Source organism: Hibiscus syriacus, unplaced genomic scaffold, assembly GCF_006381635.1.
Source record: "Hibiscus syriacus cultivar Baekdansim isolate YM2019G1 unplaced genomic scaffold, ASM638163v2 tig00111164_pilon, whole genome shotgun sequence".
In the NCBI taxonomy this organism is placed as follows: Eukaryota; Viridiplantae; Streptophyta; class Magnoliopsida; order Malvales; family Malvaceae; genus Hibiscus; species Hibiscus syriacus.
In genome coordinates, this window is record NW_024063007.1 from 144093 (window position 1) to 160373 (window position 16281).

General features: G+C 35.8%; 2 protein-coding genes across 3 annotated transcripts in view; both read left to right on the forward strand.

Annotated features, from left to right (window-relative positions):
* Positions 1-12497, forward strand: part of LOC120155085 — a 45424-nt gene extending 32927 nt beyond the window's left edge. The window contains exons 19-36 of one of the 2 annotated variants that reach the window (XM_039166662.1): positions 804-927; positions 2395-2556; positions 2711-2858; positions 2963-3063; positions 3435-3596; positions 4074-4121; positions 4219-4326; positions 5026-5100; positions 5475-5525; positions 5928-6071; positions 6162-6292; positions 8589-8676; positions 9353-9412; positions 9481-9715; positions 9944-10095; positions 10857-10927; positions 11873-12029; positions 12188-12497. In XM_039166662.1, coding sequence (XP_039022593.1) covers positions 804-927; positions 2395-2556; positions 2711-2858; positions 2963-3063; positions 3435-3596; positions 4074-4121; positions 4219-4326; positions 5026-5100; positions 5475-5525; positions 5928-6071; positions 6162-6292; positions 8589-8676; positions 9353-9412; positions 9481-9715; positions 9944-10095; positions 10857-10927; positions 11873-12029; positions 12188-12349 — 2179 coding nt within the window. In that variant the 3' untranslated portion in view covers positions 12350-12497. The remainder of the gene's footprint in view (positions 1-803; positions 928-2394; positions 2557-2710; positions 2859-2962; positions 3064-3434; positions 3597-4073; positions 4122-4218; positions 4327-5025; positions 5101-5474; positions 5526-5927; positions 6072-6161; positions 6293-8588; positions 8677-9352; positions 9413-9480; positions 9716-9943; positions 10096-10856; positions 10928-11872; positions 12030-12187) is intronic. The other variant, XM_039166660.1, reaches the window with a different exon arrangement.
* Positions 12498-13401: 904 nt separating this feature from the next.
* On the forward strand, positions 13402-15973 carry LOC120155086 (glutamate dehydrogenase 2-like). Its single transcript, XM_039166663.1, has 9 exons — positions 13402-13582; positions 13690-13803; positions 14189-14410; positions 14536-14610; positions 14703-14819; positions 14898-15148; positions 15251-15326; positions 15418-15504; positions 15652-15973. Exons 1-9 carry the CDS (start codon positions 13475-13477, stop codon positions 15835-15837), a joined length of 1236 nt encoding a protein of 411 aa, XP_039022594.1. The 5' UTR covers positions 13402-13474; the 3' UTR covers positions 15838-15973.
* Positions 15974-16281: the final 308 nt, after the last annotated feature.

Below are 16281 nucleotides of genomic sequence, written 5' to 3' on the forward strand. Positions count from 1 at the left end.
AGAAACCCAACTAAACAAAACAGAGATCTATCCAATACCAGCCTTAGCTAAACTATCAGCCTCAACATTGGCTGACCTAGCAACCCATCTAATACTACTATTCAGTCCACTAACCTTGCCAACAATAGCTGTCACAATGTCTAAGTAAACATAGGGACAACGGTCGATGTTCTTGACTCAATCCACTGCTAATTTACTGTCTGATTCAACAATTAACCTTTCCTTAAACCGCTGCTGAAACGAGTCAAAGAAAGATAACCCTTTCATAATTGCCTTGAGTTCTAACAAAACAGGAGGACCTGGACCAGCAGCCTCTTGAAAAGAGCCCACCACCGAACCATCATGAACTCTAAGAATGCCCCCAACACCACTCTTCCTCCAATCTGCAGTCACAGCCGCATCCACATTCAGCTTAATAAATCCTTCTGGAGGATTAGACCAGGACACAGTTTTGATAATAGGAGAGCTTAATAAGGAGCAGCAATCCCCAAGTGAAGGGTCACAAATAAGAGAGTCCTTAGGGATAGATACAACCTTGTAGTAAGCTAAGAACCAAGCAGCCAGTCTACACCTTGCCAAAAAGAATAAATCAATTTGATCTACCTTCCCCCCTCGAAAACAATTGCATTCCTACCCTTCCACATTGTACCAGAGTATTTGTAGTAAGCAGAATGTGCTTCTATGTAAACATTTATTTCCACAACTTGCATTTTTACATATATTGCTAGCATGTTATATGATGGAATGTTTCCCCCCTATCAATGTTTTTCTGACAAGATCATTATACCCAAATAACTTTGCAGTCTTGAGAATGCTGGGGAGGGTTCTGTTTTACCCATGTTGAGATCCATCAGATTGGCTTTGGAGCTATTTGCTTCAAGAAGGTTGCCTTCAGTTGGTTCCAGATTCGCTGGTGTAGATTCTCAGGTTCACATAATTTTTCTGATTTTAAGCTTATGCATATATGATATTTTTTCAATGCATTTTGAGGGCCTTTTGCTCGGTATGGTTTATGTGTGAATTGTGATGCAATTGCTATTTCAACACTGTTGCAGAATATTAAGTTTGAGATTTCAATATTTGGTTATCATTTCTGCACTCTTTATGCGTTAAAAGCAATGTTCGTTTATAGTTTTGATTAAGGATGGTTGAATACCTCAGTTACGCTATTGTGGAACACGGTTATTCATCACCGGGGTCTTTTCTGGGGGTCCTGGATACATGGTTTATTTTATCTTCAAAATGATGGCAGAGGATAATGTTGCAAATTCTAGACTGAATTTCCCTGCCCTGAATTTTATAGACACTAAATTTTTTTCTTTCATTAGCAATGGTAGCCACAAAATCAATTTGATATTTTTTGAGGTAATTCATAGTTTCAGTAATTTGTGTCAGAAATAAAAAACAGATAAGTCACGCTGTATCTCAATGTATGATGGTGTTCATTTGTATTCTTTCACCAGTTTCTTTCTTGGTGTTGTTTTTTATTGTCATTTGTTTGAGCGATTTTGTTATGGGTTGGCTTTGTTATTGGCATCATATTTTTGGATTATTATTAGGAAATTAATTTATTAATATCTTATTAAGAGAAGTATTTGGTTATTATTAGAAAACCAATTATTAGTATTTTATTAGAAGTATTATGATATCTTATTTATTGGTATCTTATACTATTAGAAGTCTTCCCTTAGCTGGAGTATTTGTTTTAATTACTTGCTTAGTTGAAGTGATCGCTATTAAACAGATTAGTGACTCTATGGCTGATAGGAAAGTAAACCCTTTACCTAAGAAAAACCAAACCAAACGTTTACAGCCTCTACCAATGCCTTTTCCTTGTCCCATCCATCAGCCATATCGGCAAAAATTGTGGCAGTTGCTATCAACTTCACTGGTTATCTAATTCACCCATTCTATACTCATATCTAACAGTCAATCTTTCTCTTTAAACCCGATCCAGAAAACCTTCAACTCTATATTGGAATCCGAAAATTTTAATGGGGTCTAAATTTGATGGGCTATTTGTGAAGATTGTGAATGCCGATAAGAAGTTTGATGACATTTATCCAATGATGCTACTCAATGACATTTATTAGGTCGCTCCCTTCTCTAATTCTACATTATCAACCTTTACTTCTGTTTTCCCTTAATTTCTGAAGGTAATTTCTGTGTTGTCTTTTCTATATTATTGCCTTGGTAAACTGCCTTTTTTATATTGCCATTTTTGTTTGTGTGTGTCTTTGATTCGCAAACATGTTAGTGGAAATGCTCAGAGAAACAAATTATGCAGACATGAAGGAATCTTAATTCATCCGTAGCATTTTTCCATTTACCATCTAATCTTGTAGTATCTTTGTTTCATTGAAGAAGCTATATTAACAATATCAATTGATGCAGATGATTTGGCGTTTGGTTCATTCCTCTTGGATATTACATACCAGCTGCAACAAGCGGAGGGTTGCACATATTGCTGCTTTGTTATCTTCTGTCTTGCATCCATCCTTGTTTTGTGATGTAGACATGCATGATACTGATAATGAACCTGGGCCGCTAAAATGGGTGTGTGGTTCTTCTCTTCTGCATGTGCATATGTGCATTATATATGGGGTTGGGTGTGAGTGTAAGGGTGTTACTATATTGTCCATATGCATTTTTTTTGCATGTAGTAGTTCTAGTGGGCTATCTCATTTGTTTCTTCACATCAATGGTACAGTTTGTTGAAAAGCTTTTGGAGGAGGGCACAAAAAGTCCCCGGACGATTCGTCTTGCAGCTTTACATTTAACGGGGCTCTTTCTCTCAAATCCAACGACTATAAAATACTACATAAAAGAACTGAAACTACTAACACTCTATGGCTCTGGTGTTTTATCATTCTTTTCCCACTTTTTGGGTTATATCCATGTTATTTATTTATACTAGTCTTATACATAAACATAACTTCTGAATCTGAAATTTTTCCTCCAGTTGCTTTTGATGAGGATTTTGAAGCTGAATTAACTGAAAACCATGATGCAAGAACTGAAGTTTCATTATTGTCTAAAGCCCAAGATTCTGAGTTGACAGAGGTAGCTCTTCGATCTATCACTTTCTTGTTTCATTGTGTATGATAATTAATTTTCCAGATATAAGAATTTTAATGTTTTCTAGTGGCCCAAATGCAACTTTTTGTTCCTGAATGTCATTTTTTATGTATTAGGCTCTCTAAATAAATTGCTATTTAAGAGAAACATATTTGGTTTTTGTAAAATGTAGAGACCGTGTTCTGAAATTTTTCATATTATCCAAATTGTTTGATCATCTTGGAGGAACTTTGTGTCAACTTCTCATTGGTTTATAATAATTTTTCTTTATGGTGATTTTCTGAATATCCATTGCATAAAAATAGTAAATAAATTGCGTTCCCTGAATTACTGAATATATCAGCTTCTGTTTTCAGGCATTTTTAAACACGGAGTTATATGCACGTGTGTCTGTTGCTAATCTCTTTTACAAGCTGGCTCACTTGACTAATATGACGGGATCATCTATTGGAGACAAAGAATGCCAGTCAACCCTTGAATCTGGAAAATTGTTTCTGCTAGAGCTTCTGGATTCTGTGGTATTGTTCTTTTATATCAACATCAATTGATTGTTATTCCACATTGTAAAGGAGTATGATATAACTAATAATTTAATATGTTCAACAATGCAGTATGTTACCTCTTATTAGAAAATTAATTGCGTTGTTGTTGGAGTAAATTGAGTTTGTTGACAATGTGAAACAAGTTGACACAGGAAGGAAGTAGGGTCATGTTTTCAATTTATGCTTGCACGAGTCTTCTGACTAATTTGTATGATTGTTTCAAGAGAAGTGTGTGGTATATGTATGTAGAACCCTATCTCAAAGAAATATTATTTTCCCGTATTCATGTATCTCACTCTTGAAGTTACACAGAATGTCACATTGTTGGTTACAATGCTGCCTTAATTAACCATTTATATCCAACTTGCATGAAAAGAAAGTACGTTATGCTTTTCTGCATTTGTTGATAAGGGAAAACTTTCCTCTTCAACTTGGCATTCATTTTTGATGCAGCTAAATGATAAGGATCTTGCAAAAGAGTTGTATAAGAAGCATAGCGTGGTATCTGATACTTTTCTCTTCATTTTCTTCAGATTCTTATTTCTACTTTTCAGATTTATTAGAATGCTTGTTTTCTGTCCTGTCATTTCTTCAACAGATCCATAGGCGAAAAGTACGTGCTTGGCAGATGATATGTGTTCTGTCACAATTTGTTGATGATGATGTAGTTGGAGAAGTTACACATTGCTTGCAACTTGCTCTGTATGTAAGTAACTGTTGCTTCTTTTAGAAAATCTGATAGTTCTCTCTTAACTAATTATAGTTTGCTGAAGTTTCATAATATGGCAAGTTCAATAAGTTGTTTTGGAGAGAATACCAGGTAATTTTTTTTATTTTGATAAATATTTAATGGAAACTTATCTCAAATATATATTTTTTTCGAATGCTTGCTGTGTGTGCGTGTAGATAATGTTTGTTTTACTTTATACTTCTGAAAGGCAGAATGCTTCTATCTAATGCTGACACAGGTTGCTGTTAGGTGGTTTCATAAATCATGGAATGTTTATACAGGGATGCCTTTTTCCCTTTGTTGCTGCATATCCGTAGTATATGTGCTCGTTGTATGGTGCTCGTTGTAGTTAGCTCATTAGCTGCCATTGATAGTTAGAAGGGTGTAACTGATAATGTTAAATGGTTTTTAATCAATTATTTGACTTTTGGATGTGTAAAATGCTCTTGGATATGAATGGAACCTTTTTTCCCTTCAATGTTTATATTTTGATCGAATTGTTTAGTTTTGTTTGTTTGCGGTGTCCATGTTGTGTTTTAAGATTTCTTGATTGGAATTAATCCTATTTTATTTTCATCCTTATTTTGATTGAATTTCTATGCGGTACTAATTTGTACAGTAATATTATAATGTTTTATTTTATATCTCTGATTTGCTGCTCATGTCTCTTTGCAGAGAAACAACTTTCCTTCTGTTCGCCAGTACTTGGAAACATTTGCAATTAATATTTACTTGAAATTTCCCTCTTTGGTAACACACCATCTTAAATCTATTTACCAAGTAAAGCTTATTCATGCATTTGGAATATGTGCAGAAGCACACATATTCATTCCAGCATTCTGCATGCCTTAGTTGTTGAATATTATTTCAAGAGAGTGAAACAAGCCTGTCTAGACACCCATAAAGAAGAGGCCCCTTTGAATTTCAGCTTTCTTTTGCTTGGGATCATTTGCTAAAGGCTTCTTGAATGATGCTATTGCCATCTAGAAGGAATAGCCATATTTTCTGAAATCATGTTTGAGTCATAATTACTTGACATAAAAAATGTCCCTAGTTTCTATTAACTTTTAGGTCTTGTGGAGTCATTCAGCTGATATTATTTGATTGCGATAATCATATCACAGGTTTCAAAGCAATTGGTTCCCTTGTTTCGAGATTATGACATGAGACCTCAGGTAAGTAATGAAATAAGGATAACTGTGCTTCCTCTGCTTAAAGTTGTTTTGACATATTTTTTATTTAGTCATTCTTTTTTAGAATCTTATAAAAGTTTCCCGATCACACGACATAGCATCTATGAAGAATGATTTATATTGCCTTCATGCATAGTTGAATGGTTATTGATTTTATGCTGCATGCATAATCTATATACATAAAGGAAAGCATATACCTTACAAACAGATAGATAAGCATGCACGCCTTTAACCAATTTCCTAGTATAGTTAGAAGTGATACTCATTTTCGGGGGGGGGGGATATTAACTATTTTTTTTCATTTATTTACATTCTATTTGTGGTGAATGGGGATGTTACTACTACTGTATGTTTACCATATTGAACTTTGTGCATCAAATGCAGGCACTTTCTTCCTATGTCTTCATAGCAGCTAACGTGATCCTCCATGCTTCTAAAGACTTTCAAGTCAAGCATTTGGACGAACTACTTCCTCCCATACTCCCATTATTAACCTCACATCATCATAGCTTACGTGGCTTTACTCAGGTGAGTTTCTTGCAAGTTGACGAATGCCACATCTAAATTTTCATTATCTTTACTTTTTTAAAGCAATTTTCATTCGGACTTTCTTTGCAGGTTTTGTTACACCAAGTACTTGGCAAATTTTTCCCCCCACCAGATCTTAAAAGCTCCGAGTTCATACTTTTGGAAAAAAGGTGCTTCGAGGATTTGAAATTGTACCTGGCAAAGAATTCTGATTGCATGCGGTATGGCATTTATCTACATTTTCTAGTATCATACAATTGACAACTTTGTGATACTAAGAACTTCGAGCAATAAAAAAGAAAATTTCAAAGGCTGTCCATTAAATTTCCTTTGCAATGTGAACAAACTTAAAAAGAAGATTGTTATTATTTACTGAATAGTTTACAGCCTTTATAGAGTAGTCTAAGTGTAAATAAGAGAACAATCCCTAAAAATCAGTAACTCCCTAAGAATTAGAGACAAAGATTAGATCTTACCGTACAAGGAAACTCCTATGAATAAGATGAGTAATCTATCCTTAATTTTAGGGATTCTAACACTCCCCCTCAAGCTGGAGTGTAGATATTTATCAAACCCAACTTGCCAATAATTTCTTCAAACATGTTTCTGCTCAAGCTTTTGGTCAACAAGTCAGCAACTTGTTGTCTCGTAGGTATGTATGTAACACAAACCTCTCCCGAGTTAATTTTTTCTTTGATGAAGTGGCGATCAATTTCCACATGTTTGGTGCGATCATGGTGAACAAGATTATGTGCTATGTTGACAGTTGTCTGGTTGTCACAATGCATTTTTATAGGTCTTGTATAGGACACTTTTAGTTCTCCCAGTAGTCTTTGTATCCAGGTTCCTTCGCATATACCATGGGATAGTGCTCGATACTCTGCCTCTGCACTGCTGCGTGCTACAACATACTGTTTTTTACTTCTCCATGTTACAAGATTACCCCAAACGTAGCTACCACTTGTAGAACGTCTGTCGTTAATAGCACCTGCCCAGTCTGCATCAGTGTATACTTCTACACTTCGATTGCCAGTTTTCTTGAAGTGCAGGCCTTTACCTAGAGTCCCTTTGAGATACCTTAATATCCTGTACGTAGCTTCTAGATGTTTCTCCCTTGGAGCGTGCATGAACTGGTTGATAACACTCACACCGAAAGCTATGTTCGGACGAGTGTGAGATAGGTAGATAAGTCTCCCTACTAGTCGTTGATATCTCCCCCTGTCGATATATTCTCCATCCTGATCAGTGGGCCTCTAGAGATAAGGGTTGAGTTTTCAGTGGGACGGTAACCAGCAATTGTCATGGGTTTAGGTTCCTTTGAATCACCCATCATGACAAGTCGACGCTTCTCTTCTAACTTCTGCAAATGCTTCACCAATGGTTGGCAGGGGGGTTCTACCCAGAATTTGACCACACACCTCATCTAGCTCTCGGTTCAGTCCTGCTAGAAACTCATAGAGACGTTCATTGTTGAGGTGAGTCATAAACTTGGTATGTTCCACTCCTTATCCCCAGTCTGCCTCATAGTACATGTCCAGTTCCTGCCACAAAATTTTCAGATTATTGTAGTAGTGAGTTACTTCAAGTGTTCCTTGTCGGATGTCCTTCAACTTCAGTTTGATCTCAAATACTTGGGAGGCATTTCCAAGATCCGAGTAGTTTTCTTTGATTGCATCCCACATATCTTTTTGCAGTTTTGAAGAAGAGGTAGGTGCGACTAATATGGCCTTCCATTGAATTAATTAACCAAGCCATTACGATTGAGTTGTTGAGTTCCCAAGTGCCATAAGTTGGGTCTATTGTGGCTGGTCGTGGGATGCCTCTATTGATATATCCTAGTTTGCCACGACCACGAATTATCATAATGACCGATTGGGACCATTGCAAGAAATTTTTCCCATCTAGTCGATGGTTGATGATCATAAGAGAGGAATTAAGGTCCCCTTGAGGGGTTCCTTGATTGATATTTGGAATCATTGGAATCATTTGTGAGGTTTCAGTATCGGGTGAAGTTTCGATTGTGTCACCCATAGGTAGGAATAAAACAGGAGGCAAGAGAGATTAAAGAGGAGGGATGTTTGGGACAAGAGATTAGAGATGACGGAATCAAAAATCCTTAAATCTCCGATACCGTGAACAAACTTAAAAAAAGATTGTTATTATTTACTGAATAATTTACAACCTTTATAGAGTAGTCTAAGTGTAAATAAGAGAACAATCCCTAAAAATCAGTAACTCCCTAAGAATTAGAAACTAAGATTAGATTCTACTGTACAAGGAAACTCCTAGGAATAAGGTAAGTAATATATCCTTAATTTTAGGGATTCCAACTCAATGTTATGCATATTTTGTTATGTTTGTAACTTTGCCATTTCTCTGCCCATGTTGGAGTTGAAGTAGAGAAAATGGAAGACATAAAGGCTTCCAATGAAGTATAGTGATTTCAAAAGCAATTTCATGAATGCGGTTGCAGTACAATACTTTGAATCCTGACATGTATATTTTACTGCCTCTCAGCTTGCGAGATTCAATGGAAGGCTACCTTGATGCTTATAATCCAAAAACCTCTGTTACTCCTGCTGGAATTTTTGTTAGTCGGGTGGAGGTATGGTATTTCATAATGCAGTTGGCTATGTTCCGAAAATTTAGGAAACAAAGAGTTAGCTTATGAATTCCGAATTATGGTTTCAGAATTTTTTTCTGCGTGATTGAATTCTTGCATAAATGCTTTGATAAGCTAATTATGATTGTTGAAAATCCATCACTGGATAGAATACTATTGGTGGAAAATTTTCTTTCTTTTGGTGTGGATTCATTTAATACTATGGTTCTGTAATTAACTTAACTGCTGAATGTCTTTTTCTCCCTGAATTGATGGTTCTTATGGAAAGATCAGGGTTGCAAAATTTACTTGTTGCGTATCAACTATGAACTGTTGGATCAAAAAGTTAATATGGTGTTGCATTTCTTCACTTGTATGCTTTTGAGGAATGCTTTCACTAACTAGCAAAGGCTGGTATAGGTTGATTATTATGTTGTTGACTTCTATAGTTTGGTTTTAAGGCTCAAGAATTGTTGTAAGGGTTCTACTTGGATTTTTCTTTCCAAGGTTGTAATTCTTATTTTCTTCAATGAAATTATAAGGCACTCTTTTCCTCCTTCCGATGATTAAGAAGCTTCTTTACAAGCTCCATTAATCAAGAAGGAGGTTTTTAAAGAGACCTTCAAATCTTATCAAAAAAAAATTAACTCTCCTTTTCCTTTTGTGGTAAAAATTGCAGGAAATTGGTTTTGAATCTGTTCCAACATCTCTAATGGATCAAGTGCTCAACTTTCTAAATGTAAGCAGTTGTACGCTTTTATTTCTTCTGTCATGCTTTGTTGATAGCTAATTTTTCTGTTACTTAAGGATGTGAGGGAAGATCTGAGATGTTCGATGGCGAAGGATATTGTGACAATCAAGAATGAAAGCCTCAATATGGCTGAAGCGATTGAAGAACTGTCTAGTGCTTGTGAAAGGAAATTGGAGTTGCCTAAAGATGCTCATTTGGACTTCCAGAAAAAGATTACTCTCTCTGAACATAAGCAGGACTTGGGTTCCAGTTCCTTATTAGGCAAGGGAGAAGTTTACAAGCAACTTTTAGGTACGTATTAAGTTTGAGAACTAAACAATTTGAAGGTTAAAGCTCTTCACAGTTGATGCCTTATTTGTGAAACTGCATATTTTGGGCTGGATTTGGTGATTCTGTCAGTTACATTGTTAATCAATAGAGCCGGACATTCATGTTTTGACCCCTTCTATATCCCTCTTTACATATGATGACCCAAAGTTTTTAATTGATATATCGTGTCTTTAATAATGTGCAAAACAGAAATGGAAAAGGAAGATGATCTTCTTGATCAGTTGTGGAGGTCTAGAAGCTTGGCTATGGAGAAGATAAGAGGAAACCGGCAGCATATTATCCTAGTAGCATCATTTATTGATCGCATACCCAACCTTGCTGGATTGGCGCGTACCTGTGAGGTATTTTTTTGCCAGTTATTAAGTTATTTTTCTTTGTGCTTTGTGGCTTGATTCTTATTTAGGCTGTGTTTGGAAAGCCACCCAGTATGGTATTTGGGTACAATTGCTTGTCACAAGTGGCATGTTGAGTTAACACCATTGTAATTAGTGGGTCCCATTGAATTCAATGTAATTAGAGTGTTGCTCCAATTCTTCCAGTGGGTTAAAATTTGAGAGAATTATGCGCTTAATTATTCACGATGGACTTTCCAACTTTTTTTTTGTTGGGAAAACTATGTATTTAGTCGCCCAGCTATTCACGCGGTTCTGTTTTGGTCACCAACCATTAAAAATTAATAGTGATGTTAATGTGTCACCATAAGGTAATTCCACATCAACATTGAAAAAAAAATTATCACGTCAACAGTTCTGTTTATTTTTTAACGGCGGGTGACCAAAATGTAACTTTAGGTTTGATTTTGAAAAAAAAATAATTGGGTGTCCAAAACAGAACAGTGAGAATAGTTGGTTGGGTGATTAAATACGTAGTTTACCCTTTATTTTTATAAAAAGTATTCATTTTTTAATTCTTGGATTCTATCAAATTGAGAGTATTTATGCCCTGTAAGACAAACATGTATAGGAAATTAGAATTCTTTGTAATTATAAGTGGGTATAATTGCTACCCTAATAATTGAACTTTATTGCAATTACCCTGTCCAAATACACCCTTAGTTATTGCATATCTATTGTTTACACAACGCAATTATTGTTCCTTTCAGGTTTTTAAAGCACTGGGATTAGCTGTTGCAGATGCAAAAATAGTACATGACAAACAGTTTCAACTCATCAGGTTTGATGATAGTTTCACATGTTCTATAACTTTCTGTACCACCCCTTTTTGCTTGGCATTTATCATATGACTAAAAAGTTCCCCCTCCATGTTAGGTGTGGTCTGGTTCTTCAGTAAATAGAGTTATGATCTGCTTTTTTCATTTTAATTTACAAATATAGAAAGGAATTCTGTAGACTTCCAAGACTAATATTAATAAGGCCTTATTCACGGTTTCGCCCTTGAACTATATCCATTTTCCACTTTGGTACTTAAACTTATTCTTGGCCTATTTTAGTACTTGAACTATCATTCCGTCTAAATTTTTAAAACAGGTTGCAATACTAGCCAAAAACAATGCGCTATGTATTTGCCTTGTCCATGTCATTAATGATGTTATCTGCCACATGTAACATTTTTATTGGCTGACATTGCCAGCTGTTTTTCTTTTAATGCACTTTTTGAGGTAAATTGGAATGGAATGATCATTTAAGCACCAAAGTTAGAAAAAAGTATAGTTTGGGGTTTAAATCGAGTATTAGGCCTATTAATGATGCCATCATTTTTAAGGTTCCTAATGAGAGGCCGCTTAACGTTAGGTGAACGGTTGGGTTCTTCAGGCATTAGAGTTCGATCTGCTGTTTTATGCGAAAGGAATTCTGCAGAACTTGCAACAATAGTAATATAGCCATCATAGACTCAATATTGTTTGTTTTTAAGGTTCATATAGACTTAATCAAATCCTGGACTTGCATGTCTTGCACGTGACTTCCAATTTTCTAGATTTATGTTTCTTGTAAAAGTTCAGCGTATCATAATTTTGAAAATATAGAGTACATGGCAGAAGCATATGTGGTTTCATGATTTATGTAAGAATGACCTTTTGTTTCGGAACTCTGGTTCCCGGAACTTGATTCCAATGCGTTACCGAGTGCTTAACGCATTCACATGAATTGTGCTCTGCAGTGTGACGGCAGAGAAGTGGGTTCCTATTATAGAAGTCCCTGTAAATAGTGTGAAACAATTCTTGGAGAAAAAGAAGCGGGAAGGTTATTCGATCTTGGGATTAGAGCAAACTGCAAACAGTGTACCTCTTGATCAGTATATCTATCCGAAAAAGACTGTAAGTCAAATTCTTTAAAGCACACGTCCATTTGGCCTGGCATATTAGTTTCCATTGTATATCAGTGGAAGGCGCTTATCTGAAAGAAGAAGAAAAATACTAGCGACTTCAATCGATGTCGAGAGGGAATTCATGTCCCTGTTTTATTGTGTTGGTAGGTCTTGGTCCTTGGGCGTGAAAAGGAGGGTATACCAGTGGATATAATCCATGTCTTGGATGCTTGCATCGAGATACCTCAGTTGGGAGTTGTTCGATCACTCAACGTACATGTCAGTGGCGCCATTGCTTTATGGGAGTATTCTCGACAACAACGGTTATAGTACACTTTTAATTCTCTACTATACACCATTTTATGCGTAAAAATAAGCAGTCTTGGACATTTGTGTCATTGCCATTGTATGGTTCGTTTTAAATGAATCCATATTGCGCCCACTATTTTCAGTTTCTATCATTTGGCAAGTTGATGTATCTGAACTGCAACTTGATTATGTTCAATTTTGGGAATGGAGCCCATGAGACCTCTCATTTTGGGATATGGAATTAGGGATTGGCGAAGATGGTTGAGCTCTTGAAAATTTTAAATTCTCATGTAATTTAGATTTTTATATATTTTTTATTGATAGTTTATTTTTACTTCTAAAATTTTATAAGTTGATCTCTTAATATAAAATCATGTGTGTATCTTTGTTCTTGTTCTTAAATGATTGATAATTATATAAAAATTTCAAAGTTTTTTTTATGGTTTAAGAATGTTCGAAGAATTTTAATTTTTTTTAAATGATTTTTTTTATATTTGCATGATTTCACTTCAAAATATTATCAAGTTACTTATTTGATCAATGATGATAATTAAATCTAATAATTTTTCAGATTACGTGCCATTACATGTCGTTTTATGGTGCCGATAAGTGATGTATTTAAAATTTTCATTTTTAATATATTTTTTAAAATTTAAATTTTTTTAATGTTTTGAAGGATTTAATTAGTTTTTTAAGTTGAGTGCCCTAAATATTCTATAAAAAATTAATAATTGAAATTAGTGTGAGTTTTATTTGTTATTATTAATACATTAATTAAAAGTTTTATTGCAATCTATTTATTAATTCAATAATTGTTTTATCAATTTATAAATTTACTTGTAATATTATAAAAGATATAATGATTCCAATATTTTAAAATAAAAAAGGGGTTAAAGTCGAAACTTATGCAAGACAAGGTCCAAAAGTTTCACTAAACGATAAATGCAGTACGGGATGCATCCCAAATGTCTCCTGCCACGTGTGACTTTTTGGATTGTATTCTACAGGCCTGATAATATTTGCCATATATAAACTCATACTTATCCTTCACATAAACAATAACCCCAATTTGACATTTCATTCTTCTTATTGTGAACTTCAAATTCTTGGTTTTCACTGTTGAATTTTATTACTTTTCAGGTAGCCATGAATGCTCTTGCAGCAACCAACCGCAACTTTCAGCATGCAGCAAGGATACTTGGGTTGGACTCTAAGCTTCAGAAAAGCCTCTTGATACCCTTCAGAGAAATCAAAGTATGTTTTGCTTTGCACTCAATATTAGTTGGTTTTTTTTTTCATTTTTATTTAATTTTTACTTCACCATGCTCTTGTTATGGAGGTTTTTTACCATATGTTTTCAGGTTGAATGCACAGTTCCAAAAGATGATGGTTCTTTTGTGTCTTATATTGGATTTAGAATTCAACATGACAATGCTCGTGGACCTATGAAAGGCGGAATCCGTTACCACCCTGAGGTTATCATAATACATATTTTGACTTTTCTTTCACTGCCTCTGATATTCATGGATTTAGTCGTTTGATCGATGCCTTGATTGAGTTTCACCTGTTCCCCCCCCCCCCTTTGTAATTAGACTCTGTTTTGAGTGGATCAAAGTAGATTTATCAGTTTGGATTACTAGTTCTAAGTGATTCACACTTATGTTTGATAGTGAATTGGCTGATATATGGTTTGATCGAAGTGATCTAAATGGACAGAAAACATGTTCATACAGAGTACTGGTTGAAAGCGAGATTAGTGATTATAAATGATGAAATATGCCTATCGGGTTTATGACGATTTAATGTCGACTTTGAATATTCCAGTCTGTACTATGTATGAACCTGTTTTTCTGGTTCTAGGTTGATCCGGATGAGGTGAACGCACTGGCTCAGTTAATGACTTGGAAGACGGCTGTAGCAGATATTCCCTATGGTGGAGCAAAGGGTGGAATTGGGTGTAATCCTAGGGAGTTGAGTGCGAGCGAACTACAACGTGTTACTCGTGTTTTCACCCAGAAGATTCATGATCTTATCGGAACTCATAGAGATGTTCCTGCACCTGACATGGGAACGAATTCACAGGTAATCTGTTTCTTGTCCGATGAGATGCTATCAGACATTAGTTATTACCTTACTGTATTCTGTCAGCAATCACATTTGAAATTCACATGCAACTGTGCTTCTGTGTTGATCTCTCATTTGGGCAGACAATGGCATGGATTCTTGATGAATACTCGAAATTTCATAGTTATTCGCCCGCCGTTGTTACAGGAAAACCAGTCGTAAGTTTCCTTGCCAGAGTTTCCCACCTGAAGGGTTGCTCGGTAGAGTACAAACAGCTTTTTGATTCTTTGGTATTGGTTTGGCTTTGTAGGAGCTTGGGGGTTCACTAGGTAGAGAAGCTGCAACTGGAAGGGGGGTTGTTTTCGCAACTGAGTTTCTTCTTGCCGAATACGGAATGTCGATTCCGAATATGACGTTTTCTATCCAGGTACTTCCAAGATTCTTCCTCTATAATATGCTTCTTGTCTAGTATTTGGTTCAATAATTTGAATTACTATGTTCTTAGGGGTTTGGAAATGTGGGATCCTGGGCAGCAACATTTATTCATCAGAAAGGTGGAAAGGTTGTTGCAGTTAGTGACATTACTGGTGCAGTAAAAAACCAAAATGGAATTGATATCCCAGCTCTACTGAAACACAAAGAGAAAACTAGTAGTTTGAAAGATTTCGGAGGCGGAGACATCATGGATCCTAATGACTTGCTTGTTCATGAATGTGATGTTCTGATCCCATGTGCATTAGGTGGAGTTCTGAACAAGTATATACTCTGCAGTCTGAACTTCTTACAAAGAAAGTTTACAATTTATCAATTCCTTTCTTTGTTACTATGCAACTGAATTGATTTCGGTTTCTTTTAAAGGGAGAATGCTGCTGATGTGAAGGCAAAGTTTATTATAGAAGCCGCAAATCATCCCACTGATCCAGAAGCAGATGAAGTATTGTGGCAATTGTGCCTTAAACCAAGTCTTTTAACGATGTAACTTTCTTTTTAACATATTTACATACCGGAATCTCGATTTCGTGCAGATTTTGTCCAGGAAAGGTGTGGTTATACTCCCTGACATATATGCAAATTCTGGTGGCGTGACTGTAAGTTACTTCGAATGGGTTCAGGTAACACCAACTATTTCATTTTCCACTCTACTCTCTCAGCATAGTGGTTAGTTCTGCACTTATTTCATTCTTTTTGTGTGTGAGCATAACTGGTTTACAACAGAAGTTCATTATGCGTATATAACATGATCGTGCATATTGGTACAGAACATCCAAGGATTCATGTGGGAAGAAGAAAAGGTCAACTATGAGCTTAAGAGGTACATGAAGAGAGCTTTTGATGACATCAAAGCAATGTGTCATACTTATAACTGCAACCTCAGAATGGGAGCCTTCACCCTAGGAGTCAACAAGGTTGCTCGCGCTACGCTTTTGAGGGGTTGGGAAGCATGATGTTAGTCTTTTGTTTCTTCACCGTTTGCTCTGCAACTCTATCTGCTGCATTTTGTAAAAGTCTATAGGCTTTAACTCATATTCCCTGTTTTCCTATCAATCCCTTTTCTTAATCATGGCTAAAGCTTTAGATTCACAACGTAATGCCGATATGACTGCCGAATTCTCGTTTTAGCATTAAGAGTCTTAGCAAGAGATTTAAAGTTTCAATCGCGGTTAGTGAACTTTAGCCTGATATTGAACACACTCATTAAAGGGTCTTAGCCAAGACTTAGAAAACAGTAAATAAGAAAAGGGAAAAATAATGCATTTCATTGATGCTTAAATAATGCTCATAACATTCAAAACACTTACATTGCTAGGCACTTAAGAAACTATGAATTGTTAAAAGGACAGAGAGCTCAAAATGAACGAACCGGTGTCGTCGTCCTGCCATGTCGCCTC